This window comes from Elephas maximus, chromosome 4 (assembly GCF_024166365.1).
Source record: "Elephas maximus indicus isolate mEleMax1 chromosome 4, mEleMax1 primary haplotype, whole genome shotgun sequence".
NCBI classification, from domain to species: domain Eukaryota; kingdom Metazoa; phylum Chordata; class Mammalia; order Proboscidea; family Elephantidae; genus Elephas; species Elephas maximus.
In genome coordinates, this window is record NC_064822.1 from 181,269,219 (window position 1) to 181,296,709 (window position 27,491).

The 27,491-nt window shown below is 56.2% G+C and overlaps 1 protein-coding gene across 1 annotated transcript in view; it reads right to left on the bottom strand.

Moving 5' to 3' along the window:
- Positions 1–27,491, bottom strand: part of LOC126076486 (spidroin-2-like) — a 54,797-nt gene that overhangs the window by 20,430 nt on the left and 6,876 nt on the right. Inside the window, exon 3 of the mRNA XM_049884980.1 lies at positions 24,298–24,466. Within this exon, the coding sequence (XP_049740937.1) occupies positions 24,298–24,466 (169 nt within the window). The remainder of the gene's footprint in view (positions 1–24,297; positions 24,467–27,491) is intronic.

The following is a 27,491-nucleotide window of genomic DNA, read 5'->3' on the forward strand; positions in this document are numbered from 1 at the left end:
TACCCACCACCAGCCTCTCGTTCCTTCAACCCTACCCCAGACCAGCACCCCCAGGCAGCGTTGGTTCAGGAGCCCCCTCCATGCTGCATCCTGGAGCATGGCATCCTCACCCCTCATTTTTCAATGCTAGGCATGCCCCCCGCGACTAGAAGACACAAATTCCAGACTCTTCCTCCTGACCTGGGGGGAGCTCATGAGCCCTGCACTCCCCTTCCCCCGAGGCTCCTAATCTTCCATTCCTACTCCCAGGCCCTGGCACGGAAGCATCTCACCCCTCTCTGAACTTAGGAGTCTTCCCACTGCCCCCAGCCTTTCATCTTGTGAATGCAACTCATCACCAGGACTCCAAGTCGCCTCCTACAGGAAGCCCTCCAACCTAGCCAGGGCATGAGTCACCCTGTAAAGACTGGTCTCCAACTGCCTTCCCCATCAGCTGTGGGATCCCTGATGGCAGGGACTGTTCTGATTCACCTCCCAATCCTCAGCCCCTTACACAAAGCTTGGCCCCCACGCTCAAGAGCTGTCTGCTGTATAAACGCAGACCTTCCCTCCTGACCCAGGTTTGATTCTCAGCCGATGCACTTCACGCGCAGCCATCCATCACTCCTCTGTCAGTGGAGCCTTGCCTGTTGCTATGATGCTGAAGAGGTTTCGGCAGAGCTTCCAAACTAAGACACGCTAGGAAGAAAGGCCTGGCCATCTACTTCCAGAAACCAGCCAGTGAAAACCCACGGATCTCAACGGTCCAATCCACAACCAATCACGGGGGTGGCGCGGGACGGGGCAGCATTTTGTTCTGTCGTTCATGGGGTGGCTGTGAGTTGGGGGCCGACTTCACAGCAGCTGCCTTCCCCGAGCTCCTGGAGCAGAGGGTTAAGTTCCTGAGCCCACAGTGACCCACCTGAATCCACCCCCTCCCCACCCCCGCCAAGCCTCTGCAGTCTCCACCTGAACTATTACAGCCGCCGCTTCACGGCCTCCCTGCCTCCACCCTCACCGGGCGGCACAATCAACCATCCACTGACTCCCATCAGGAATGAATAACATCCAAAGCGTCTGCCAACTTCATTATCCTCCCCCCTCACCCACCACACTCTGGCCCCCCGAGCCCCCCCAACGTCCTCCTTGGGGAAAGAACAAAAGAAGGGTTCACAAACACTTGACTAAGTGCTTCACCACCCTTAGCTGACTGAATCCTCACTAAATTTCTGAGATACAGGTATTAACTAGCATCTTCCCCAATGTACAGATAAGGAAACCAAGGCACAGAGAAGGAAACAACTGCAGAGTGGGGCCTGAGTCTGTAGCTACCTTACTTCCTACCTCCTAAGGCTAAGCCTTCCGTGCCCCCAGTCCTGGGAAATAGGGTGGGTGGAAGGGGTGGGAAGGTGGAGGTCAAAGGGAAGGCAAGGCTGTGGCCTCAGCCTACCCCAGGAGAACAACCCCATTCACATGTCTACTGCATCCTGCCAGCTCCAGCCCTCAGGACCCTCCTCTTCCTTCTCCCCACCCACCCCACCCCCAGGTCAGTCTAGCTTCACCAGAGGCAGACTCCCAGTGTAGGACAAGGCCTGGGGGACAACAGTGGGGCTGTCTCTCCCTCCCTGCGCCTGAAGGGCCCCTCAGCCGGGTATGCAGCCACAGGGCAGCAGTGGACTAGGCATGGGGAAGGCAGTGCTGAGGCCTTACGAGGCCTCGTAGCAGGCGCCTGGTGACAGAGCTCCCTCACCCCCCCCAACTTTTGAGACTCACAGCCCACAGGAAGGGGAGGAGGCTATGGTCCTCTCAGCTGACACCCATGAGACTGACGGGAGACTGAGGCCTGCAGAGGTGCAATGACTGCCCAAAGCTGCCGACCCCACTGGGGGCTCTTTCCGCAGCCCCGACCCTTGACCCTTGCTGTCTGAGTGCAGGCTGTGAACGCCAGGAGGGCGGGGCCCTTGTGCTCCTCCCAAGATCCCTGGTGCTGTCACAGAGCGGGTCCTCAAAAGTGTTTTCTTCAACAAACAAATGAATAAATGAATGAGTGAGTGAGCGAGGGCTGGGTTCAAATTCATCCATCTCCTCATCTTTAATTGCAGTTCACAGTCCTTGACTTGCCTTCTTCACTGGGGCAGGGGGTGGGGAGGACACAAGGGGGGTCAAATGAGGTCACTGCCAGACAGGGCTTTGAAAACCATAAATCGCTACACCCCTGGTGGTGGCTGTTATTGAGTCCTGTCAAGTTGATTCCGACTCATAGAGACCGCATGTCTCGCGACCCCACGTAACAGTAGAATTCGTAGTGACCCCAGGTAACAGCAGAACTGCCTCATAGCGTTTTCTTGGCTATAATCTTTATGGAAGCTGATCACCGGGTCTTTCTCCTGCATAGCCGCTGGGTAGGTTCGAACTGCCAACCTTTCAGTTAGCAGCGGGCACTTAACCATTTGCACTACCTGGCTCCACCCCTGGTAACCAAAACCAAACCAAACCCATCGCCATCTAGTCGGTTCTGACTCATAGCGACCCTGCAGGACAGAGTAGAACGGCCCTATGGGGTTTCCAAGGCTGTAAATCTTCACGGAAGCAGACTGCCACATCTTTCTCCGGCAGAGCGTCTGGTGGATACCCCTGGTAAGGTCTGTTCCAAAGCAGCAGAAAGCTACACTGAGGTTAACTATTTCATTCATTCACTCAATACAATTTCTCAAGCCCCTAGTATGTGCCAAGCCCTGGGCCAGGTGCTGGGAACCCACATTGATGAGGACAGATGTGCCACTGCTCTGAGGAAACCAGTAACTGCAGGTGCAAACGTGGGAAGGCTCTGGGACTCTAGGACAACATGGACTTGGCCAGGGGTGGGGGGTGGTGGTCAGGCCTCCTAGAGGAGAAAGGTCATCTAGCTCTCAGGCCCATCAGAGGCAAAGGGCCCCCAAAGAGTCAAGTCAACTAGCAAAGAGGGGATTGTATGCCCCAAAGCCAGTGCTGCCTCAGGTGGGCAGCATCTACAGGTAAGAGGTGGAGGGCCATATAGGAACCCCAGGTCCCTGCCCAGATGTTGGAAAGGACCCAATGCCCCTACACAGTCTCTTGGCTCAAGACACCTAAGAGGCCTATGGCCAGGCAGGAATGGTGGTGGCCAGTTGAAGGCAAAGGCCAGGAGGAAAGATGTCCCAAATGGACAGGAAGGGGCTCACCCTCAACCACCAGCCTTGGGTCCCTTTGGCAGCAGTGAGCGGACGAGGGTTTGGAGGTGGTAGTTACTGAGAAAGGTGTTGTGGTTTGCAAAAAGCCTCCACACAAGAGAATCCTCCAAGATGTGCCCTTATGGCCCTTGGTCCCAAATTGGAGATGCCACCAGGGCCTAGCTACCCAGGACTGGCTTGAACCATCACAACCCCAAGTGTCCAAGGTGGCCGAGATGGTGATGACTAAATAACAAGAAAGGAGGCTAGCATTTCTTAGGCTCTGCTCCGTGGCTTTTCCCGTATTAACTCACTGAATCTTTCCACCAACGCTATGAGATATGTACTATTATCATCCCCATTTTACAGATGGAGAAACTGAGGCCCAGAGAGCTGAAGCAACATACTACAGGTCCCACAGCTCCTGGGCAGCAAAGCTGGTAGCCTTTGGGTCTCCTGAACTTGTGGAGACCCCTGAGGCTGGGAACAGTTTCTAGAACATTCAGCCTCTGAACTAAAGACCAAGCTGCTGCTGAAGCCAGCCTAGCAGGGAGGGAGGAAGCTGACGCTGCCCCAGGCCAGTGCCAGGCACATGGTGGGGTCTCAGGAAACACAGCCATTGCTGGATCTGAAAGAAGCTCCTAAAACAGTCAAAACAAACCCTCCATATCAGCAACAACTTAACGTGAGGCAAGGGGCCATGGCCCAGGGGGGTGCGGGAGGTTTCCCGGTGACTCCGCAGGCCGAGCCAGCCCGCCCTCTAATGCATGCAAATGAAGGACATAAATTTCTGCTTACTTAACTTCACAAATGTTAACAAGCTCATAAAAAATAAGTTATTCCTTCTCAGCTCTACAACACCCTGTGTTTGTTTAATTTTGTTTCTCCTCCCTCCCCTGGTCTCCCAGGTGAGAGAAGTGAAAAGCTGCAGATTTTGGCGTTCCCTTGCCAAGTGGGATCGCCCCTCCCTCCTATCAGCCTACCCCGGGGAGGCTGGGAGTGAAGCCCCCAGACGAAGACTCAAAAGGCCCAGGGGTGAGCCCTGTTCCCTCCGGAGGCAGCTAGGCGACCTTGGGCTCCTGGCTTAACCCCTCTGTGGTTTAATTGTGTCACCTACAAAGAAGAATAGAAATCGCACCCTGCCCGCCTCAGGGTTGGTGTGAGGATCAAACAAGATAATCCGGGTAAAGTGCTTAGTCCACTCCTGGCACAGAGCAAGCCCTCAATAAATGTTAGCCCTTGCTATTATGCAAAGGAGAGTTAAATACACCCCCCTCCCCCAGTTAATCCATTTGGAGAGTTTGCCTTCTCGGGCAAGCTGGCAGCTCCAACTGCAGCTTGTGGATCGGTTTTGTTGGCCAGATCAGTGACTGACAAAAATCCGAGTTTTGATGCCATTGAGCAGAGCCTGAGGTAGTGTTTGCCACAGACCTCACCGTACTCTAATGCCTTACTCTAACAGATGTGCACTTTTAAGTTACCTGGCCCCTGTGAGCATATGAGTTTGCTACCCCTAGTTTATGCCTCTCAAAAGCTTTTCCAGCTGGTGATCTCCTTGGATGCATCTCTAGGCCCAGCTGACAGGTGAGGAAACTGAGGCTCAAGAAGGTGCAGCAACTTTCCCACAGCCTCCGGGGGAGGCGCTATGGAGCCAAGGCCTGGCCCACTGGCTCTCCCAAGTCCCTGACCCTCTGTGCCAGTTTGGGAGACACCTCCCTGGCACACAGAGGAGCAAATGGCCAATTAGCCAGGTGGCAGGAGAGGCAACGCTCAGTCTCCACGGGCTCAGCGTGTTCCAGGACCAGGTGGGTGGCTGAACAACAGCCAGGGCAGTCCTGATGGGCCTGGGTGTGCCAAATCAGGGCGGCATTTCTGTGTGCCAAGCACAGTGAAGAGCACTGCAGGCTCTGAAAGATGGGGAGGGGGTCCCCTCTATATCCTCCACCTCAAGTCTGCCTCCAGGAATGGCCTGAGCCCACATCTGGCCCTTTGTGCTGGCACAAAGCACAAAAAATCACAGCCCCAACCCTCTTCAGTCAGTTACCACCAGCGACATCCTCCCCATGACCCCCCATCTCACAGAGGAAGAAAAGGAAGCTCAGGCAGGTACAGTGGATTCCCTAAGGGTACGCAGAGAGAGACTCAGGCTCTGGCCTTCAAACCAGCTTATACCATCCTCTAGCCAGAGCCATCAGCAAGATCCAGAACACAGTGTCCACACCCAGGCTAGAGAGGTCAGCCCCACCTCACCAGCTGCCCTCTCCAGGCCTTGGTTTCCCATCAGCAACAAGCTCCGACGTGGTGAGCTCTTTTTAGAGGGAAAAATCTGATGGGGAGCCCACGGGAGCCCCAACGCCCAGCACTGTGGCCATCTGTGCACGAGCCTCGACTTCCCCGGGAAGAGGGCGGGACAAACTGTTGTCCCTTCTCCTTTCCAAGGCCCCTGTCACGGGGCACCCCAGCCTGCATCCAGCAGTGATACAAGGAACAAGCGTGGCTAACAGGACTAGACACCGTGCTGGAGGCTCTCCACGGGGCACTACAAATCTATGAGGTTGGCGCCGTCATGATCATTATTCAGATGAGGAAACAGAAGCAGAGAGAAGCTGAAAATTTTGCCCAAGGATGGAAGGACACGACCCTGGTTACTGATGTCCAGGTGAGGCCTTGGTGGGGTGCTGGCTCAGGGGATAAGAGAACAAGGTAGGGATGCAGGAGAGGGAGCGAGTCCAGAGCCCGTGGCCAGGGGAGGCAGCCCCATAACTGCTGTCAACTATCAAGGCTGCCAGCCTCTAACAAGCACCCATCACCCCCAGACCTGCCAGTGTGCAGCTCCGGGTCCCCATCCACCTCAACAACACTCTTCTCCTAGGCCACTTTCAGCAGTTCTCTGGGTGGTGCAGATAGTTAAGCCCACAGCTACTAACCGAAAGGCTGGCAGTTTGAACTCTCCTAGAGGTGTCTTGGAAGAAAGGCCTGGCAATCTACTTCTGAAAGGTCACAGCCTTGAAAGCCCTATGGAGTGAAGTTCTACTCTACATACATGGGGCTCCCACAAGTTGGAATCAACTCAACTGTAACGGGGTACTAACCAAAAGACTGATGGTTCAAACCCACCCAGAGGTGCCTCAGAAGAAAGGCCTGGCAATCTGCTTCCGAAAGGTCACAGCCACGAAAGTCCTATGGAGCGAAGTTCTGCTCTGCACCACGACTGTCAGAATTGACTTGAACGGCAATGGGTCTTGTTTTCATTTTGGGGGGGTGGGGGTAGGCCACTTTCACTCTTTCCTCTCTCTCCAGTCTGGAATCCCTGCCTCCCCTGGCCCTGCAGACAGGTCCAGCCAGGGGTCTGTTCCTTCTGCTGAACAAAACATGGCTCCCAGAGGTTCAGGGACAGGCCCGAGGTCCCACAGCCCAAAAAATGCAGAGTGGGAACTCCAACCCAGGTCTCAGACATCTTTGCCCACTCACCCCTGTCCCTGGCTTTTAGAAGAGTCCCCAGGAGTATCCCCAGCTGCTGCAGGGAGAAAGGGAGAGGTCAGGGCCATGAGGGGCAGGGCCACAGGGTAAGGGCGGAGCCAGGAGGGGAGGGTGGGGCCAAGAGAGAAGGCCAGATCCCAGTCCTGGGTACCAGTTGCCCTGGCAACAAGACCAATTAATTCCGACTTGGGCTCCATCTGTGCCTTGGCTGGATGGGCGGTTGGGGCTCGCGGGTGTTTGTTTTGAAGCAAAGGGGAGAGAAGCGGGAAGAGCTGGGAGGCTGCTCCCCTGGGACTGACAAGGGACTAACACCCCCCACGTTCACACAGAGCATCCCCACCCTCCATAGGAAAAGGCATACCCACCCTCCATAGGAAAAGGCAGGCTGGGGCCCCAGAGACCACCCCAGCCTCCCCTCCCTGAGAAGAGCCCAAACACTGCCATAAACAAACAGCAGACAGCAGTGCTTGCTGTGTGCACGCGTACACACACACACACGCACACACACACATGCACACACACACACACACACGGTATGCAGCAGGCTCCAGAATGAGACAGACTTGGCTGCCGATGTCAGCCTAAGCTTTCTGAGTCCCAGCTTCCCCATCTGCAAAATGGGCAACACCCCCTCAAAGGGCCCTCAGGAGAATTAGAGGCAGGTCCCAGTGCAGGGGCACCTCATCTACTCCAGGGTCAGGGAAAGCTTCACTGAGGTAAGTCTGGCCAGGATCACATACACAGCACCCAGAAGGTGGCGCTTTTGAGGCACTGGAACCTGGCCAGGAGGACTGGATCAGGGTGTGGGAGAAGGAGAGAGAGCCCCAGAGCAGGAGCCCCAAGACCTAGCCAAGTCCGGTAGGTCTCAGCAGTGAGGGTAAGGATTCTAGATTGCAGCCCAAGGACAGAGGGAGGTCAGGAGAGCAATATGCTGCAGAGAAAGGTGCAGAGTGAAGCAGAGGGGGCGAGAGTGGCAGCAGCTGGCCTCTGAGGAGCTGCTGCGAGGGTCCAGGCTGGTGATTGGGACTCAGAGGTGGGAAGGCAACGTGCAGACAAGCAATGGGAGCGTCTGAGAACAGGGCTTGGGGGCTTACAGGACAAAGCAGAGAGGCTGAGGGCAGAGTTCAGGGATGGCCCCCAGGGCCCAGGCAGGAGTGCAGGAGGAGAAAGGAGGAGGGTTCCAATGAGGGACAAGTTGAGTTGTAGGGGCTAGAGGGACACCCCAAAGGCCGTGTCTAGTTAGCAGATGGCCACACCCAATGCCTGACAATCAGAGGCAGGTCATGGTAGAGGATAGAGACCTGGACATCCCTGCATATGACGGGTAAGGGAAGTGGAGGCACCTCCCAAGAGCACGTGGATAGAGGCCTGGGCATCCCTGCATATGATGGTAGGAGAAGTGGAGGCACCGCCCAAGAGCATGTGGGCAAGAGCAGTGGCTAAGGGCGGGCCAGGGGGACCACTGCCCGGGGACAAGTGTGGCTGGGAGTGGACACAGGAGATCAGGAGCCTGCCACACAGTGATACTTGGAGCCAGACCACCTGGGTTCAAATTCCAGCCTCAACACTTCACCAGCTGTGAGATCCTGGGCAAGTCCTCTCACCTTTCTAAGCCCCAACTTCCCATCTGTGAAATGGGAACAAAAGCAGCACCTGTTCTGTAGGTTATAATGAGCACCTTCCCCCCAAGTCCCCCAGGTTGGGTCCCAAAGATGCACAAAGCAGAGACCAGCTCTTTCAGGGAGTGGGGGCAGGTACTAAGCTTTACTGAGCACCTACTATGTGCACCTTACGTGTGTTACAGACATACCAAGTGATGATCCAGGAGGACGAGCCTAGGTCAAGTCCTCGTTCCCTACCTACTAAGTGGGACCAGGGTGAGGCCCCTCACCTCGATGAAACTCAGCTTTTTAAATTATAAAATGAGCATAACGAAGGTGCCCACTTCATGCAGTCATGTGAGGATAAAGAAAACATACAAAGCGTTTGGCGCCTGCTGGCCATACAGCAGGCACTAAATAAATCATCTTCGTTATTATCACTCTTACTGCTTCTCCCACCTTCCAGAAGGTGGGTATACTGATCCCCACGTAACAAATGAGATGGACGAAGACCTCACCCACCCTGGCGTCCAGGACCTGGACTTGCCACCATCTGACCACAGGGTCCTCCTCTCCAGCCCAAAAGCCCTCCTCAGCACCCTACATCTCCATCCCCAATTCTGCTCATCCCTCAGGCCTAGCCCTACAGCCACCTCCCCGAGAAGCCCTCCCTGACCACCTCAGCTGCCCCCTGGGAGCTCGAGGCCCAGCCCACCCAAATTCCACCCCAACTCCGGACATCGCCAGACTGCTAACACTGTCCTGTGGGAACGGCTTGGCTTTCCCCAAGAGCAGACATGCTGCCCCCCACTTCTGTAGTCCATCGTGCCCAGCAGAGGGTGGAGGGGAGGGCAGAATCAACTCATGTGTGACCAGGCCCGGGCACATGACCATCCTAGCAGAAAAAAATGCCTCCACGCTTGCCTCAAGTGCCCTTTCCTCAGGGAAGGCCTCCTGACTACCCCTCCGTGGGCACTTACTACAGAGGACTTACCAAGGGCAGGCCCTGTTCAAGGTCTTCTGCGTGGATTAACCCATTTTCACCTCCCATCAACATGGTGAGGGAGGCGCTGTTATCTCTGTTTTTACAAATGAGTCACACAGAGTGGTTAAATGCCTTGCCCAAGACCACACAGCTAGTAAATAGCAGAACTGGGATTCAAACCCAAGCAGTCTGGCCCTCGAGCCCCACCACCTCTCTGAGCGCCTCTCCTTCATGGCAATTTCACATTTGTGAGATTAAAAGACTAATCTAATCATTTAATCCCCCTACCTGACTGGAGTGGGTTTGGTTACCTGACTGGAAGAGATCCATATTTATGCCTATTCCCAAGAAAGGTGATCCAACCGAATGTGGAAATTACAGGACAATATCATTAATATCACACACAGGCAAAATTTTGCTGAAGATCATTCAAAAACGGCTGCGGCAGTATATCAACAGGGAACTTCCAGAAATTCAGGCCGGTTTCAGAACAGGACGTGGAACCAGGGATATCATTGCTGATGTCTGATGGATCCTGGCTGAAAGCAGAGAATACCAGAAGGATGTTTACCTGTGTTTTATTGACTATGCAAAGGCATTCGACTGTGTGGATCATACCAAATTATGGATAACATTGCGAAGAATGGGAATTCCAGAACACTTAATTGTGCTCATGAGGAACCTTTACATAGATCAAGAGGCAGTTGTTCAGACAGAACAAGGGGGTACTGATTGGTTTAAAGGCAGGAAAGGTGTGTGTAAGGGTTGTATTCTTTCACCATACCTATTTAATCTGTATGCTGAGCAAATAATCCGAGAATCTGGACCATACGAAGAAGAACAGGGCATCAGGATTGGAGGAAGAATCATTAATAACCTGCGTTATGCAGTTGACACAACCTTGCTTGCTGAAAGTGAAGAGGACTTGAAGCGCTTACTAACGAAGATCAAAGACCACAGCTTTCAGTATGGATTGCACCTCAACATAAAGAAAACAAAAATCCTCACAACTGGACCAATGAGCAACATCATGATAAACGGAGAAAAGATTGAAGTTGTCAAGGATTTCTTTTTACCTGGATCCACAATCAACAGCCACGGAAGCAGCAGTCAAGAAATCAAAACATGCGTTGCCTTGGGCAAATCTGCTGCAAAGGACCTCTTTAAAGCGTTGAAGAGCAAAGATGTCACCTTGAAGACTAAGGTGCGCCTGACTCAAGCCATGGTATTTTCAATCGCATCATATGCATGTGAAAGCTGGACAATGAATAAGGAAGACCGAAGAAGAACTGACGCCTTTGAATTGTGGTGTTGGTGAAGAATATTGAATATACCAAGGACTGCCAAAAGAATGAACACATCTGTCTTGGAAGAAGTACAACCAGAATGCTCCTTAGAGGCAAGGATGGAGAGACTGCGTCTTACATACTTTGGACATGTTGTCAGGAGGGATCAGTCCCTGGAGAAGGACAACATGCTCGGCAGAGTACAGGGTCAGCGGAAAAGAGGAAGACCCTCAACGAGGTGGATTGACACAGTGGCTGCAACAATGGGCTGAAGCATAGCAACGATTGTGAGGATGGCGCAGGACCAGGCAGTGTTTCGTTGTGTTGTGCATAGGGCCGCTATGAGTCAGAGCCGACTCCATGGCACCTAACAACAACAACAACAACCACCACCCATGAGGCAGTTCGAATCCAGCAGACGCTCCTTGGAAACCATATGGGGCAGTTCTACTCTGTCTCATAGGGTCACTGTGAGTTGGAATTGACTCAATAGCAGCAGGTTTGGTTTGGTTTTCTGGTTCCCACACCTGAACACTCCCTGGGGGCAGAGCCACCTCTGTTTCCGTTCACCAATGAATCCCTAACCCTGTGCCTGGTATACAGTAGGCACTCAACAGCTATTAAATGTTTGCCTGAGTCTCAGCCCTGCCCCGCCTCTGATACTTGGCCTCTTCCTGCTCCCTCCCCACCAAATGGTTCAGCACGTTCTGCTTGCACACTTCCTGTGACTGGAAGCTTACTACCCCTGCAGCAGTCTGTTCTTCAGCCTCACAGCGCTGAGCGTCGGGCAGTCTTCAGGATAGAGTGGCATCTGCCTCCTCAACACCATTCCCAGGGCTGTCCAGAATTCGGTCCACAGAAGTGCCCCCCACCCCTGCCAGACAGCTCTAGACCAAGTCCCCACCAGGCACACAGCATCCTCCCCAAGACTTCCTGCTCGAACCTGCCCTACCAGAGCCCACAGGGCAGCAGCCTTTAGGCCCTGGTGCCTGGCCTGGGTGGGATTCGAGAGGAAGGGATCAGACCCCACTCCTGGTCTGACCCCTCCTCTCCACGTGCGTGCGAAGAACCCAGCTCTCCCAGGCTCCAGGCCACTCTTTCCACTTGCAGAAGTTGCCCCCAACTTCTCAGCGGAGAGAAGTGGTCCCCAGGCAGATCCCTAGGGGGGCCTGTCATAGTCTGTGCCCAGCACCCAGAATGGGCTGCGTGAGTCAGCCCGGATCTGAACCCTGCCCTGCGCCCTGCCTGTCCTCTCCCTGCTGTGTGACCTTGGACCAGTCACCTCACCTCTCTGAGCCCTAAAAACTGAGGAAACAGATAACCACACCACCGCCCTGAGGACTGAAAAAGGCAATACATGAAAGGCACCCAACCCAGTGACTGCATACAGTAGGTGCTCAATAAATGTCAACAGTTCTGATTAGTGATTGAATGTGAAGGAACGAGTGCATACAAGCACTCACAGTGGAGTCCGAGGGTGCAGCACCCTCCATGGTGACATATGCACACTCCTGGGGTCAGCCCCCAGGGCACCATCCCCAGCGCTCCCCGACCAGGAAAAAGGCAGAGAGGACAGGCCTGGACTGTGCCCCCCACCCGTGCCTGCCTTGAAGCCCCCTGTAGCAAATGCACAGCCGTGCACCCCCCTTCCAGCCCCGTGACCAACACGGCAGCCCTCCCCCTCCCGCTCTGCATCTGCTCAATTAGGGAAACTGGGGAGCTAGGAAAACAAAGACTTAATTTCTGAGCTAATCAGCCAGCCTCGTACTAATTGCCATCCTCCCGGGCATTAGGGCAGACTTCCTGGGGGGAGGCTGTTCCCTGGGAACGATACCCCATCCCCCTAAAGCCTGAGTCAACCCAGCAATTGGGGGCGGTGGGAGAAACCAGGAGGCTTGTTGGGCAGGTGGGATTTCAGGGTGGGGCTCAGTGGGTGGGGCCAGAGCGGGACAGAGAGTTCACGGGGTACACAGCAGTGAGTGTACCTGAGGAGGGGTGTCCCCTGGGCTGGCCCCACCCTCCCGGGGTCCCCTTCCAGGACTCCTGCCCCATCCCAGGGGCAGCCACAGGGTGAGGGGAGCCCCTAGAACAGGTGCCCCAGTAGGCATCCAGCCCGCGGTCTTGGCAAAGAGATGGACAGATGGACGCTTCTAGACTAGAAAATTGAGCAACAATCAGAGGGAAGCTTTTGGGTCATGGCATTCTGTCTGTGCATTTCTGTGTGTTCCCCTGGGTGGCCCAAACAGTTTGCGCTCAACTACTAACCTAAAGGTTGGCAGTTCAAACCCACCAAGCAGGGCTGTGGAAGAAAGACCTGGCAATCTGCTTCCGTAAAGATTACAGCCAAGAAAACCCTATGGCGCAGTTCTACTCTGTAACACATGGGGTCACCGTGAGTTGGAATTGACTCAAGGGCAATGGTTTTGGCTTTTTTGGTGACTGTGCACACAAGTGTGCGTGCACGTGTATACATGCACACAGAAGACGAAAGGGCTCAGAACCAGGAGCCAGGAGGTTAGGGTTCAACACCGTGCTTGGGCACCGAGCAAGTCCCCGCCCCCTCTGAATTCAGACTTTACTATGACAGAGCTGGAGAAGATGTCTCTAAGCCACATATTCTTCAGTATATGTTTACTGAGCGCCTATTAACCAGGCATTAGGTCTGGGCTGGGCACTTCAGGGACAAGTGTGGACAAGCTCCCCGTCCTCATGGAGCCCGCATTCAGCAGAGGGGCCAGGTAAACACATAAGCCAATAAACAAGAGTGTTTGATGAAAAGACAGGCTTCACAGGGAATCGAAATGTGGGATGTGGGTCAGTGTGGCCGGGACAGAGCTACCGTAAACAGTGTTGTCAAAGCGATCAGACTTCCGATAATCTGAACTCATTGTGGGTCCCAGCGCAAATCCCCTCTCCTCTCCGGGCCTCAGTTTCCCCATTTGTAAACACAAGGGAGCTGGATGAGATGGTCTCCAAGGTTCATTCCAACTGGACATTCACAAGGGACGATTCTCATTAGCTTCTTTATCTGCATGTGTGTGTGTGAGTCTGTGTATGTGATACCCAGGACTGGGTGTGGCCACACACACACACAGAGCTAACCATGTCCCCTGTCCTGGGACCAACTGCAAGATAGGTGCACCAGTGGACAGGGGTGTGCTCAGTGATGGGGGAGCCAGGCAGGGCATCCCTTGGGCCCATCCTCCTATCACAGGCTCCCGGGGCACCTACCTGACTCGGCTGCACAGGGAGTCTCTGGAACCTGTCTCCCTCTCACTCCACCATGGAGCCGCCACAGCTGCCCCATCATGTGCTGAGTACCTACTGTGTGCCCAGTGCCCCCATGCCTCGTTACACTGAATTCTCATGACACTTCTGCCAGGAAAGTATTATTACCCTATTTTGCATATGGGGAAACTGAGGCTCAGAGTGTGTGAGGCTCGGTGAGGTCAAGTGACTTGCTCAGTAAGTGATAAGCAGGGACTCCAAGGGACAGTGTGGCCTCCCAGCATCTGCCACAGTCACCTGACTCCCTGGGCCCTCTGACCCTGGAAACCCCTCCACAGGTCCCAGAGAGCTCAGCAGAAGTAACTTCATCAGGATTGGGGCTCCCCACGAACCGCTCAGCCAACAGCTGCGAGAGGAACACAGACGTTCACATTCAACCTAAGAAGCAGACACCCACCACAAGACCACCCCACCGACCAGCCTGGGCTAGAGGTGTGTGCTTTGAAGTCGGCCACTGTCGGTGAGAGTAGAAAAACCCAGACGACAGGGCTGCCCACAACAGGCACACCGTCCTTGATGCCACCCAGGAGAGATGCCCGCGGAGCAGGGTCTGGGGCTGCGTGAAGCTCCAGAGCTGGCTGTGAGGCGAACTCACGTGGGTAAGGATAAGTGGCGTACATGTATTTGTGGGTGCCCAGAAACACGGGGAAGGACCCACAGTGAAGCCCTGGGGGGTCCTGGGGAGAAGCAGCTGCTGCTCTGTTCCACACATAGCAAGAGTATCTCAGCTCCCGAGTTAAAAGGGGGTCTATATGCTCACACACTCCTTTACATGGACACCCTGTAACACAGACGCATAAAAATCACTCCGCACATACCAGCCACAGTCCCTTCCCTCCGCCTCCCTCACGAGGCCCCGGGGGAGGGACAAGAAAGCTGTGGCAAACTAGTAGGGTAACGCCAGAGAAAGGGTGGGCAGAGGCAGAGAGGGACGAGGGACAGAGAGGCAGAGGGGGAGCTAAGAAAGCTCAGCTTGGTTCTGGGTGAGCCTGCTCAGAATTGGCCACTCAAGGCCAAGGCCCATGGTCCCGGAGGAGGAGGAGGGCTTGAAGCACACAGAACCTCCGCTCTAGCACACAGTAGACCAGGTTCGAATCTCAACTCACCCCTCCCTCGCTGTGTGGCCCTGGCTGAGTCACACAACCCCTCTGTGCCTGGTTTTCTAAAGGGCCCAAAGGGTCATAAAGGGGCGGGCCTCACAGGGTGGGCAGAGGATCCAGAAAGTGCTTTGTAGCTGTCAGGTGAGGACAGGCCACCTCCCTGGCTGATCTCCAAGGTGACGATGCCAGCCAGGGGGTCTCTGGGACTCTTAGGTAGCCTTCCCACTGGGGCTCCCACAGCACCTTCCCCGAGAGGGAGCCCCTCCCACTCTGCAGGGGAAAGGCTTGCCAGAGGGGAAGGCCACTTGATTAGCCTGCTCTATGACCTCAACAAGAGGGGCTTGGAGAAGTGAGAGGTCACGCCCAGGGTCCAGGACTGGGGAGCAGGGTGTTAGCATCCTACACCTCAGAGGCACTAGGCTGGCACCCATGGGAATTTAGAGGTCATTACTGTGGGGCAAAAAGGAGCCCTGGTGGTACAGTGGTTAAAGCACTCGGCTGCTAACCGAAAGGTCAGCAGTTCAAGCCCACCAGCTGCTCTGTGGGAGAAAGATGTTGCAGTCTGCTTCTGTAAAGATTACAGCCTTGGAAACCCTATGGGGCAGTTCTACTCTGTCCTACAGAATCGCTGAGTGGAGTCCACTCGACAGCAGTGGGGTTGGGGTTCAGTCAGGGAAGGGGCGGCTAGAGATGACACAGCCCACACGTGTCTCCTTGGGCCCAGGAACAACAGCACTCACCAGTGTTCCCCAAAGACAGAGGGGGCTTGGGCGGGGAGCTGGGACTATGCTCAGGAGACCTGGTGAGGAGCCTGTCTGACGAGCCCAAAGGCCAGGACTGCCAGGCCTTTCTTCCTGGTCTCAGTGTGGGAGCTCTGCTGAAACCTTTTCAGCATCTTAGCAAACATGCAAGCCTCTGCTGACAGACAAGTGGTTGCTGAACTCCAGGTGCAGATTCCTCCCTCAAGCATGGGAATCTGCAGGGGTGGAGGTGTGAGAGGGAGCAGCTGGTGCCGAGTCCAGAACTTCTTGGGGGAAGCCCTCATGGAGGCACCTAGGCTGGGGCAGTGACTGTTGCAGGGCCAGCTGTGCCAAGGACCCTGGGAGAGGACCACCGGCTCAGCTTGGGAGCACCGCACCCCACCTGTGCCACCTCCGGCTCCTGAGGCTTCATCTCCAGGGCTGTGGAAAGTGGCCAAACTGTGAGCCAGTAGACAATCTGGGTTCTACCCTCGGCCCAGCCACTCACTGCTGTGTGACCCCAGACCAGTGCCTTGCATCTCTGGACCTCAGCCTGCCCACAAATGCAGCGAGTTGGTGGGAGGCCTACAGCTCTGACCCTCCAGCATTCTGCTCTGGGGTCCTGGTTCCCTGTCAACCCCTCACTCCTGCCTCTCCCCAGGCCCCCCAGCAACTGCAGCCACTCTGGTGGTCCCCAAAGACGGCCACCTAGGAGTTCCCTCTAGAATCCAGGACAGAGTGTCCAGGTCAGCTGCCATCTCAGACAATCTGGGAGACAATCAGCGACTGGGAGGCAGGAAGGCACCCTTCCTTCCTCCCATTCTGGGGTGGTTGAACTGTGGAGGCAGGGGTTAGGGGTGTGGGGTTTCTCAGTGGTTCCCAGAACTCCTCAGGTCCTAAGGCTCCCCAGTCCCAAATGCCCTTACCCTCAACTCCAGCACCAGGACGGAGCGGGGGGGCCAGTGCCAGGAGAAGGAAAACCACGGTGTGCAGAACACCCAGTGAGCACTGGGGGACAGTGGGGACACATCGGACTCAGCTCCACCCTCCAAGCACCTGCAGAGAGCATGCAAACAGCAGGTGCCCAATATGTGCCTATCAAAAAAAAGTAGATTGTAAAAGCTTGTGAGCAGCCATCTAAGATACTCCACTGGTCCCACCCCATCCGAAGCAAAGGAGAATGAAGAAAACCAAAGACACAATGGAAAGATTTGTCCAAAGGATTAATGGACCACAACTACCAAGGCCTCCACCAGACTTGAGTCCAGCACAACTAGATGGTGCCCAGTTACCACCACTGACTGCTCTGATGGGAATCACAATAGAGGGTCCCAGACAGAGCTGGAGAAAAATGTAGAACAAAATTCTAACCCACAAAAAAAGACCAGATTTACTGGCCTGACAGAGATTGGAGACACCCTGAGAGTATGGCCCCCAGACACTCTAAAGTCACTCCTGAGATTCACCCTTTTGCCAAAGATGAGACAGGCCCATAAAACAAACAATAATAAATGCAGCTCAACCAAGTATGAGACTAAATGGACGTACCAGCCCGGGGGGCAAGGACAGGAAGGCAGAAAGGGCAGGAAACCCAAGTTTAAGAAGCAAAGAGTACTGACACATCTCAGGGTTGGCAACCAATGTCACAAAACAATATCAGTATTGTTTAATGAGAAACTAATTTGTTCTGTAAACATTCATCTAAAGCACAGTTTAAAAAAAAAAAGTAGATGGATGCTGTCTTCCTGTATCATTTCACATAATCCTCACAATAGCCCTTGATCCCATTTTACAGATGAAGAAACTGAGGCTCAGAGAACAATCCACCCAGAGCTATGCAGCCAGCGAGGGGTAAGCTGGGATGGAACCCACGATGCTCACTCCAAAGCTCATGATCTCTTTCCACATCTTCTTTGGCAGGCTGTGGGAGAGCCGGAGGGGCCACAGAGGTAGACATCCGATATTTCCGGATCCAGCACCCCAGGCCTTGCGATGCCATAGGCCACAGCCCGTCCCCAACAGTCCCCAAAGGCTGGAAGGGCCAGGGAAGCCACTGCCTACCTACCCCCCCCCCCACCAGGAAACCCGACAATCACAGGATTTACTGAGCATTCAATATTTACCAGGCGCCGTGCTAAGCACTTCGTAGTATCAATCCCATAAGGTAAGTGCTATTATTATCATTCCCATTTTATAGATGAGGACGCTGAAGCACATAAAAGTGAAGAACTTGCTGGTTATGAGTAGAACTGGGGGATAAACCCAAGCAGTTTGACACCAGAGCCCACTTACCAGCCACTGTGTCACCCCATCTTATAGCCCCAGGAGTTTCTCTCTTTAATCTGCCACCTGACGCCCCAGAGAGTGGCTGGCAAGGGCAGGAAAGGCCTCACTCCCAGAGGCTCTGCTTGGATCAAGAGCCCTGGAGCCACCATTGTAAGGGAGACCTCCTCTGCTCTGCCAACCCCTCCCAGGATTCCCCACCTCCGTCCTGGAGGCCAGCCCCACAGACCCCACAGACCGAGGCCCAGAGAGGGTGTGAGACTAGCCAGAGGCACACAGCGAAGGAAGGTACCCTTCCTTCCTCCCATTCTGGGGGGGTTGAACTGTGGAGGCAGGGGTTGGGGTGTGGGGTTTCTCAGTGGCTCCCAGAACTCCTCAGGCCCTAAGGCTCTTGGCAGCCAGCCATGCAGCCCCTGGCAGCATGCAGGCCTACTGTGTGGAGGCCCTCCTCCCTTCAACCCCATCTCATTCCATTCCCCCTAGGAGCCCAGCAGCGTCCCCATTTCACAGATAAGCAAACCGTTTCAGGTACATGCCCCCAGGCCCACCCAGAATCGGGATCCTAACCCACTGTGCCTCGCTTTCAGCCGCAGAGCAGACCCTCCCGCAGCCCCTGCCCCAAATCCCACCCCTTCCCAACCCTCAGGGACTGTGTCTCCCAGGAAGTCTTTCCAGAACTCGGAAAGCCTCCACTCAGTGGGGACCCGGGACGTCCCCTCCTCCTACACTCAGAAAGCAGACAGCCCAGAACACCCACAGTGCCTCTACCCTCAGACTGGGGCTTCTGGGAATCAAGGCTCCATCCCCCTCAGACAGGGGATTCCTGAAGGTAGGGCCATGTCTCCCTCAGACAGGGGCCTAGATGGCACAGTCCCTTCCCCCCCACCCACCAAGACTAGGGGCTCCCTGAGGACAGGGCCACAAGCTCCTCTCCCTCAGACTAGGAACTCCCAAGGGTAGAGCTCCCACCTCCCTCCCCCTTCACTTCCATCTGCACAGCACCCCTCTCCACAGTGCAGGGCTCTGCCCCGAGGGGACAAGAAGCCCCCACCCACCAGGACACCCAGAGTTGGGGCAGGGAGCCAGACCCCAGGCCACGCCTCAGTCTCCTCTCACTCCCTCTCTCCTTCCTGGCTCTCCATCAGGCCTGGCCTGTACCAGGCCTGCCACCCGCCTCGGCTGGCCCTGGCCGTGAATCCGAGCTCTGTTGGGCACCACAGACCCCCCTTTCTCCTCTCCAAACAAACGGGGTCTTGAGAGAGACACAGGGACGACCACACACAACGCCAGATCTATTCCCTGGACTGGTGGGGCTGCCAACAGCTGGTGGGGCAGGGGGCGCAGCCAGGCAGGGGGAGCTGTCTGCCCATTCCACAGCCCCTCCAGGCCCAGCCCCTGGAATTGGGGGTCAGGGCACCCTAAGCTTCCTCCTGTAGGCTGGGACCAACAGCCCACTCCCCAGGGGAAACCCCAAAGCAGACCCATCCCAGGCTTTCTGCACCATTCCCTCTCCTCCCTCCTATTTCCCTCCCTCTGGGGCTCCCCTCTGTCCCCTCTCCTGACACAGCGCAGGGAAGAGCCTCAGACCATCGGTCCAAGTCCCCGCTCCCAGGCCTACTAGAGAACTTCGCCAAGCCTCAGTTTGGTCATTTGTAAAATGGGCGTAACAACCCCTACTCCGCATGGCCTATTGTGACCCGGAAAGGGGGTTGTTGTCAGCTACTGTGGAGTCCAGCAGGATCTGACCATTGTGCTCCAGAGAGTTTTCATTGGCTGATTCGCAGAAGCAGAGTGCCAGGCCTTTCCTCCTACTCCATCTTAGACTGGAAACTCTCCTGAAACCTGTTCCGCATCATAGCAACACGCAAGCCTCCAACGACAGGCAAGTGGTGGCCGCACTTGAGGTGCGTCGGCTGGAAATCAAACCTGAGTTTCCTGCACAGAAGGGGAGAATTCAACTACTGAACCACCACTGCCCCCAAGAAAGGGGATGATGGGCAGGAAGGTCCCTGGCACATGGCCATGCTCAGTTAAAACCAGTCTCCTCTCATCTCTCTCCCTCTCCCTCTCTTTCCTCTCCTGACCTAGAGGAGTAAGACGTGGGATTCCAAGAATGGGGGTGAGAGAGCCCAGATGGCAAGACAGAAAATGGCCTGTCCCGAGCACTTACAAGGTCTCTAACCAGGAGTAAAAACGTCAGATCTGTCAGGGGCCAGCTGCGGGAGTGCTCCCAAACTGGGGCTGGGGGCTTCAGCAGAAACTGTTTTCCAACCTGGGGAGGAGGCCTTGGAGTCAAGCCTGCAAATCAAATCTCAAATCCCATTGCCCCCCAGAAGCCAGCCAAGATAGGCCATATGCCCATTTTACAGACAATAAACTGAGGCACAGAGGAGTTAAATAACTTGCCTAAGGTCACACAGCTAGGGAGCAGCTGAACCGATTTCTTTTGACAACTCAGGCTGCTACCAAAAGCTCCTCCTGACAACACAAGCCTTCCCTACTAGAGAACCTTCTGGATTTTGCCTCTGCGTTCAGAGTCAATTCCAAATCTCTAGCTCTAAATGTAAAGCCTCCCAGCAAAGTGGGCTAGTGCAGCAGAAAAAACACTCCAACGGGAGTCAGCCCAGCCTGGGGTTGAGTGTCAGCCCTGCCACCCACCTCCAGCTGGGTGGACACCAGGCAATTTACCAGGCCTCTTAGCCTCGCTTTCCTTGTGTATAAAATGAGAATGATGGGCCCAGCCTCCGAGGTGGCTGGTAGTGTTACCCATCCAGGCCTTCACCCCACATTTATTGAACACCGACTATGTGCCTGGCCCGCTTCAAGAGCCTGGGTAGAGCAGGGAACAAGAGAGAAAAAACCCTGCCTTCACAGAGCTGATACTTTACAGGGGCAAAGTAGGGAGTGATAATAAACAAGCAATGAACAAAATAGCATCAGGTTGTGTTACGGGCTGCTGTTGTTAGGTGCCATCGAGTTGGTTTTCGACTCATAGCGACCCCTTGTGACAGAGTAGAACTGCCCCAAAGGGATTCCAAGGCTGTAATCTTTATGGAAGCAGATTGCCAGGTATTTCTTCCACGGACCCACTGGGTAGGTTCGAACTGACAACCTTTCGGTTAGCAGCTGAGCACTTAACCTTTATGCCACCAAGGCTGTGCTAGGGGCTACAGAGAAACAGACAGCGTGAGGAGGCCGAGAGCAACAGTGTGGTCAGGGAGGGCCTCTCTGAGGAGGTGATAATTAACCAGAACAGATGACCATTAAGCAAGGAGCCCGGGCCGGGGTAGGGGGAGAACAGCAATGAACATAGAAGGAAGAGCAATTCCTGCAGAAGGAATAGCAAGGGCAAATCCCAGGAATTAAATGAGACAGGATCATGTGGAAAAATGCCCAGCACACAGCGGATGCTCGATAAGTGGCCGCCACCTGTCAAAGGCGGAAAACCTGTGAGACCCAGAAAAACAAGGCAGTCCTGTCGAGTTCCGGCTCTCACAGGTTTCACTGTATAAACCCCTGGGCACCATGCACCTCACCTTCCTCTCGCGGAAAACAGGTTGCTGTGCAGATTCAAGGGAACTCCAGGCCTCTTCTGCAATCCTAAAATCATTTATGTTCTTCCCATTTTGCAAGTGAGGAAATCAAAGCTCCCAGGAGCCCACAATCCATAAATGGCATCATTGGGACTTGAGCCAAGCAAGGTCTTGTAATTCCAAACCCCACCCTCCTTCCAGCCTTTTGTAGCCTTGCCATGCACGGAGCGCTCACTACCTTTCCCCCACCCACCCCATCTCAAGACAGTGCTGACAGAAAGTTCCTTATTCTGATGAAATGGCTGTGCCAGTTGGTTCCACTTCTGACCTTTGGGGACACCCAGGAAAGCCCTCTCCCCTCTTCCCCAGGACAATATGAAACACGAAGAAGGCTGCTGTTCTGGCGAGCACTTCTGAAGTGCCAGGCACTGGGCTTTACTCCAACTCCATTGTACAGATGAAAAAACCAAGGCCCAGAAAAAACAGAGGCCTAAGGCCACTAGCTGGGAAGTGGCAAAGCCAGAATCGAACTCAGATCTTCATCACTCGAAAGACAGTCATCCTGCCTGTCACTCTCCGGGCCCTTTGAATGTCCCTCTTTGGACATTGCTTTCACTCCCTGGCCTGGTCTGTTCCTTGGTGGTGCCAAGGAGGTGGACAGAACAGACTTCCCTGAATTGGTTATTCCCAGGGCACAGGCAAGGGCTGGCTGCAGAGGCTCAGGACCCTACCCCCCCAGGGCTGTGAAGGAAGGCAGGGAGCCAGGGCCCAGGGAACAGCCAGGGGACAAGGCTCACCTGACTTGATCACATACACAGGCCCCTGGTGTGAGCAGCGGAGGAGCACCGGAAAGAGACCCAACACACCTGGTTCTATCCCGGCTCTGCTATCAAGCTGCTAAGTGGCCATCAGGATGCCCTATGCCTCTCCAGACCTCCCTCCCTGTTACCACAAGGACAGGACAACACTCCCGCTGCTTGAGGGCTGTGGACAAGGGTACAATGAGGCAGACCTGGGTGAGAAGGCCCCGCTGTCCTCCTCACGCATGTCAGAAAATGTGATATTGTTTTTAAAAGGAATTATGATAGCGATGATGTTTACCACATACCAAGTGTCTACTGTGTGCCAGGAACCATGCCAGGGGATTCCTGGACATTATCACAAATGACAGTAGCCCTGCGTGACACGTGCATCATCTCCAGTTTACAGATGGGGAAACTGAGGCACAGGGACACAGAGCTGTAAACATCAGGGTCAGGAATCAAACCCAGAACTTGGGGCTCTTCCATGCTGCTTTCTGTTGCTATTATTTAAATGAAACGCGTGTTTCAGGAAAATGCACAGAGACTGAGGGGAAAGCCAGACAACTTTGAGCTGGGGTGGCTGGCGCTCAGCGGGTTGGAATCCTAGTTCCAGCACACGGCTGCTGTTTGACCTTGGGCAAGTCACTTCCCCAATCTGACACCCCAAAGACAGAGGTCACTGCGGGCTCCTTGGAGTGCAGCACTGGGGCAGCAGGTCCCCAGCAAACATGGAGGATGGGGAGGAAGTCACTCGGGGGCAAGGAGGGAGCATTAGTCCAGATGGGGGGCCTGCGTGATCCAAAGCCCAGAAAAGGGAGAGGGCTCCGGAGGAGGCCGAGCTGGTGAGCACCTGGTCAGAGTGGGAGGGAAGGACGGGCAGGAGAAGGCTACGGAGCCAGCTGGCCTGGGAGGAAGACACCCTGATGGTGCAGGAGGCTCTCCAGCCTGCCAGGCCCCCAGGAAGAGGGAGAGGCCTGGCACCTGGGCAGCACAGACCGGCAGGACGAGCGATGGCTGGGGGAGCACAGTGCAGACCCACCCACTGGGCCTCACCCCCTCAAAGGACCCAGTTTCAGCCTGTGACGGCAAGGCCAAGGCCACAACAGCAGCACCCCTGCCTCTCCCTGCACAAGCCTCCTCCACAGTGACCATCACCACCCCTCCCTAGAACTCCAACTCCCCCGTGGCAGACAAAGCCCCTCCACGTGGGGACCACCACACCTTAGTGACAGCATGGCCCTCCCCTTGGCAACCACCAACCTGCTGCCCAGACAGCCATAGCCTCCCGGGTCTCCTCCTCTCTCCATGGAGACACAATGCCACAGAGGCGGCTCCCTCACCATGGCAACGACTGTCACTCAGTGCCGCCCTGGACAACAGCTCTCTCCACGTGGCCACCACCAACACAGCCGCGGTGACAGTGACAGCTCGGCCTCTCCTCTCCAGGGCAGCCACCAGCCCCTCCAGTAGGGAACAGCGCCCGCCTGCCTGCCTGCCTGCCTGTCTGCCTGCCTGTCTGCGGCCTCCCAGTGTCAGACTGCTCTCCCTGCCGCCTCTAAAATTCAGGCCCTGGACTGCTTCCATCGCAGGCATTGCCCCTGCTCTCAGTTCCCTCCCAGGCCTTCAGTCCACCCCTCTGTACAACGGGAAGGCCCCCAGCCAGCCAGCCTTCCACTGGAGGCAGCTCCCACTCCTGACCTGTGCACAGATGTCCCCTGCCCTCTGGGGTGCAGCCAGGCCCGGCTCAGTCAATGCACGGGCGAAGGAGCAAGGGCTGGGGCCTCTGAGCCGTGGCGGTGGGGCTTCCTCCCCGCCCCCCACCCCGTGGCCCCCCAAAGGCCAGCCGCTCTGCCAGCCACCTCACTGGGGAGGGGCAGCTTGGGGGTGCCCGTAGCTGGGGGCAGAGACCAGCACGCAGGGAGGGACAAACAGGAGGCTGGGGCTGGGCCACATCACGGGTTTGCAAGGCCAGGTCATGTGAGCTGTGCTCACACACAGTCACACATACAGGCAGAGGGACCCTGTGCTTACCAGATGTCTGAGGGTAGAGGGGCTCCTTGGGCCCAGCAAGCCTCTGTCCCTGGCGTGGGCCCTAGGGAGGTCCTCACAGCCAGCAGCAGCAGCCAGCGGAGGCGGCAATGGGGTCTCAGGTCCTGGCCCAGCTGGGGCGGCAGCAGCTCCTCACTCAAGTCCTCTCCTTCTGTGAGGAGAAGAGGGGGAGAGGAGAGTGGAGGGAGGGAGCAGAGAGGAGGAGAGGGAGGGGGGCAGCAGGAGGGAGGGGGGAGGGAAAAATGCTGAAGTCTTGAAGGGTACACTCACTTCTTTCTTAGGTTTCCCATGGCAACCGAATATACCACAAATGAATATCAGTGTGAGAGAGAGGGAGGAGGCAGAGGGAGGGGAGGGGTGGAGGGAGATGGAGGCAGAGATGGAGCCAGATGAGAGCAGAGATAGAAGCAGAGGGATGGGGAGATGGAGGCAGAGGGATGGGGAGATGGAGGCAGGGAGATAGGGGAGATGGAGGTAGAGATGCAGAGAGATGGAAGCAGAGATGGAGAGAGATTAGGACAGAGATAGAGGCAGAGAGAAGGGGGAAATCGGGGCAGAGAGCTGGGGCACAGATAGAGGCAGAGAGATGGAGACAGCAAGATGATGGGGCAAGAGATGGAGGAAGAAGAGTCTTAAGACCCAGGTGGGCTCCCCACCCCCACTGGGCTCAGGGGTTCAGGAGTGAGGGAAGGGGCCAGGGGCCACAGGATTTTCCAAGCACTCCCTGGGCAGGAGGGGCAAGCAAAAATGGGTGGGATTCCTGGGAAGCCCCTACTTCCATCCCAGTCCCACACTCCCTGCTCTCCCCGCAGTCCAGAAGCATCCCCCAAGTTTTATTCCCAGTGTCACACCCCACTTACAACCAAAAACATACACATCATACCCCATGGGAACAGCTGTGTCCATCCCCCAATGCACCCCCCACTCACCTGACACCCAGGGCCCTCACACAGTCCTCACGCCCCTTCAATGCCAACCACGCCACCCTCTTGGTGGTCGCCCCTAACATTGACACCACCCACTCCCCTCACCACTGGGCCCCATCCCCTCTGCTGCAGGGAACAAGGACACCCCCTCCCCCAGAACAACCTCTCTGGCACACATTTCTTCCCCCAAAAGTGCCCACAGCCTGTCCCCACGCACACCCTGCCAGGTGTAATACCTCTGCCCACCTTCCCACCATGCACCCTGACAGGCATGTACCTGACCTCCACCTCAGACACTCACACACCCAGACATGCAAGCCTCAGCCACACTTTCCCTCCACCTGTGCACACACACACACTCAGGCCCTTCCCGAGGAGGCTCCTCTCCCTGTCTGGCCTGCACCCCCCACCAGCCCTGGTGATGCTCCCACCCCCACCCTCACCCCCCACCCTCACCCCCAACCCCCACCCTCACCCCCCACCCCTGCAAGCTGGGGCTTACACCTCAGGGCCCCCTGAATAGCACCATTCACCAACATATGTAGACCCACTGAATGCTGGCAGCCAGTGGCACTGAGGAACATAAACACACACAGCTCCCTGCTCTGCCTTAATTCCGTCACCCCCATCTGACGCAAGCAGTGAGGAAGCGACAAGGACTTAGCAGGCTTGCTCCAGGAAAGGACTCCCGGCCCAGGTCCTAGGGACTGGGGCGGGAAGGGGGCAGGCACAGGGGCATCTCCACCCTAGCTAGGGGGCCCACACTTGACCCTAAGCCCAGTGGCCAGCAGGGATGGCACCCCAGGCACACACTATACACACACAGCAGCACGCGCAGGGCACACACACAGACAGCAGCCAACACACCAGAACTTCACATTCCCTCATTCACGGCACAGAACCAGACACACATACCCACAGAGCCAGGAGCACAGGGTGCCCCGCACAGACACATGCCACAACATGCAGGGCCACACATGCGCCAACATGTATGGAGACGCCACACAGGCACATGTCTACACACCCACGGAAACACACACAGGCCCACCTGTACTGTGGGAGACACAGGCTTCACCATGCACACCCACACATATACCCCCAATTGCACAGGGCCACCCTCCACGGACTCTCCAGCCCACACTCACATGCCCTAGGCATGCCCACACACGGGGGCCGGGGGCACTCCCACACATGTGCCAATGCACTTGTGCCAACACACACGCCAGCACACACATGTCCACGCCTGCACCCCGCCCCAGCGCTCCCAGAGCAGCTCATGACGCCCCCCAGCCTGTCCCCACCCACCTGCCACACACACACCTTTGCCCACGACTCAGCAGCCCTGGCTCCTGCCGCCCCCCGCCTCCAGGCTTCCGATCCCGCGCGCCGCGCGGAGCCCGGAGGCCGTGAAATTGGCTGCGAGCTTCGGGGGACAGGGCTGCAAATTCTAAGCACAGGGAAGCAAGGCGGAAACCCCGAGGCCCGGAGATCGGGAGGCGGGCCAGGAGGCGCGCGCTGCTGGGGAAAGGAGAGCCAGGGGCGCCAGGGGGCTGGGACCACCGGCGGGGGCGGGGGCGGGCGGCCTCCGGGCCACCGCCTGTCCCCCACAGTCCCCGCCCAGCCGACCTCCGCCTCCTTCGGCCCCACACCCACACACAAGCAAGGCTGAGCCTGCGCCAGGCTCGTCGCGTGGACCAGCCCTGGGCGCTTACCGCCCGGACACGCCCCGCCGCCTCCCAGACCCAGACCTGCCCCAACGGCAGCGCCCACGGGAGAACAACGCGGTCCACAGCAACTCGTCGCTGAACCGCCTCCTCCGGGACGCCTTCCGGGTTCGCCGCCCTCCTCGCCAATCCTCTGCTCCCGCTTCCACCCCGGCCTCTGTCCTAGGCCACACGCACGCCGCCGGCTCAGCTCCACCCGCGCCCTATCACCAAAGGAGGGAGAGGGCAGAAGGGCGTTCGTTGTGGCCAAGACACCGGGACAGGCCTTTGCCAAAGTCTCACTGCATGCGGACACCACGGGGCCTGTGCCAGCTGCGTGGCCTTGAACTCATGACGGCAGACTCGGCCTCTATTTCCTCGTCGGTGCAGTAGGAATGAGGCAAGGTCCTTCTGAGGATGTAAGGAGGGACACCTTGCAAAGGCTTAGAGCTGTGCTGGGCACAGAGTTAGCAGTCGGTGAGCACACTGTCGGTCAGTATCGGCCCCAGCCTGCTGCTGTGTCACCCAGGGTGAGGCACCTCACCTC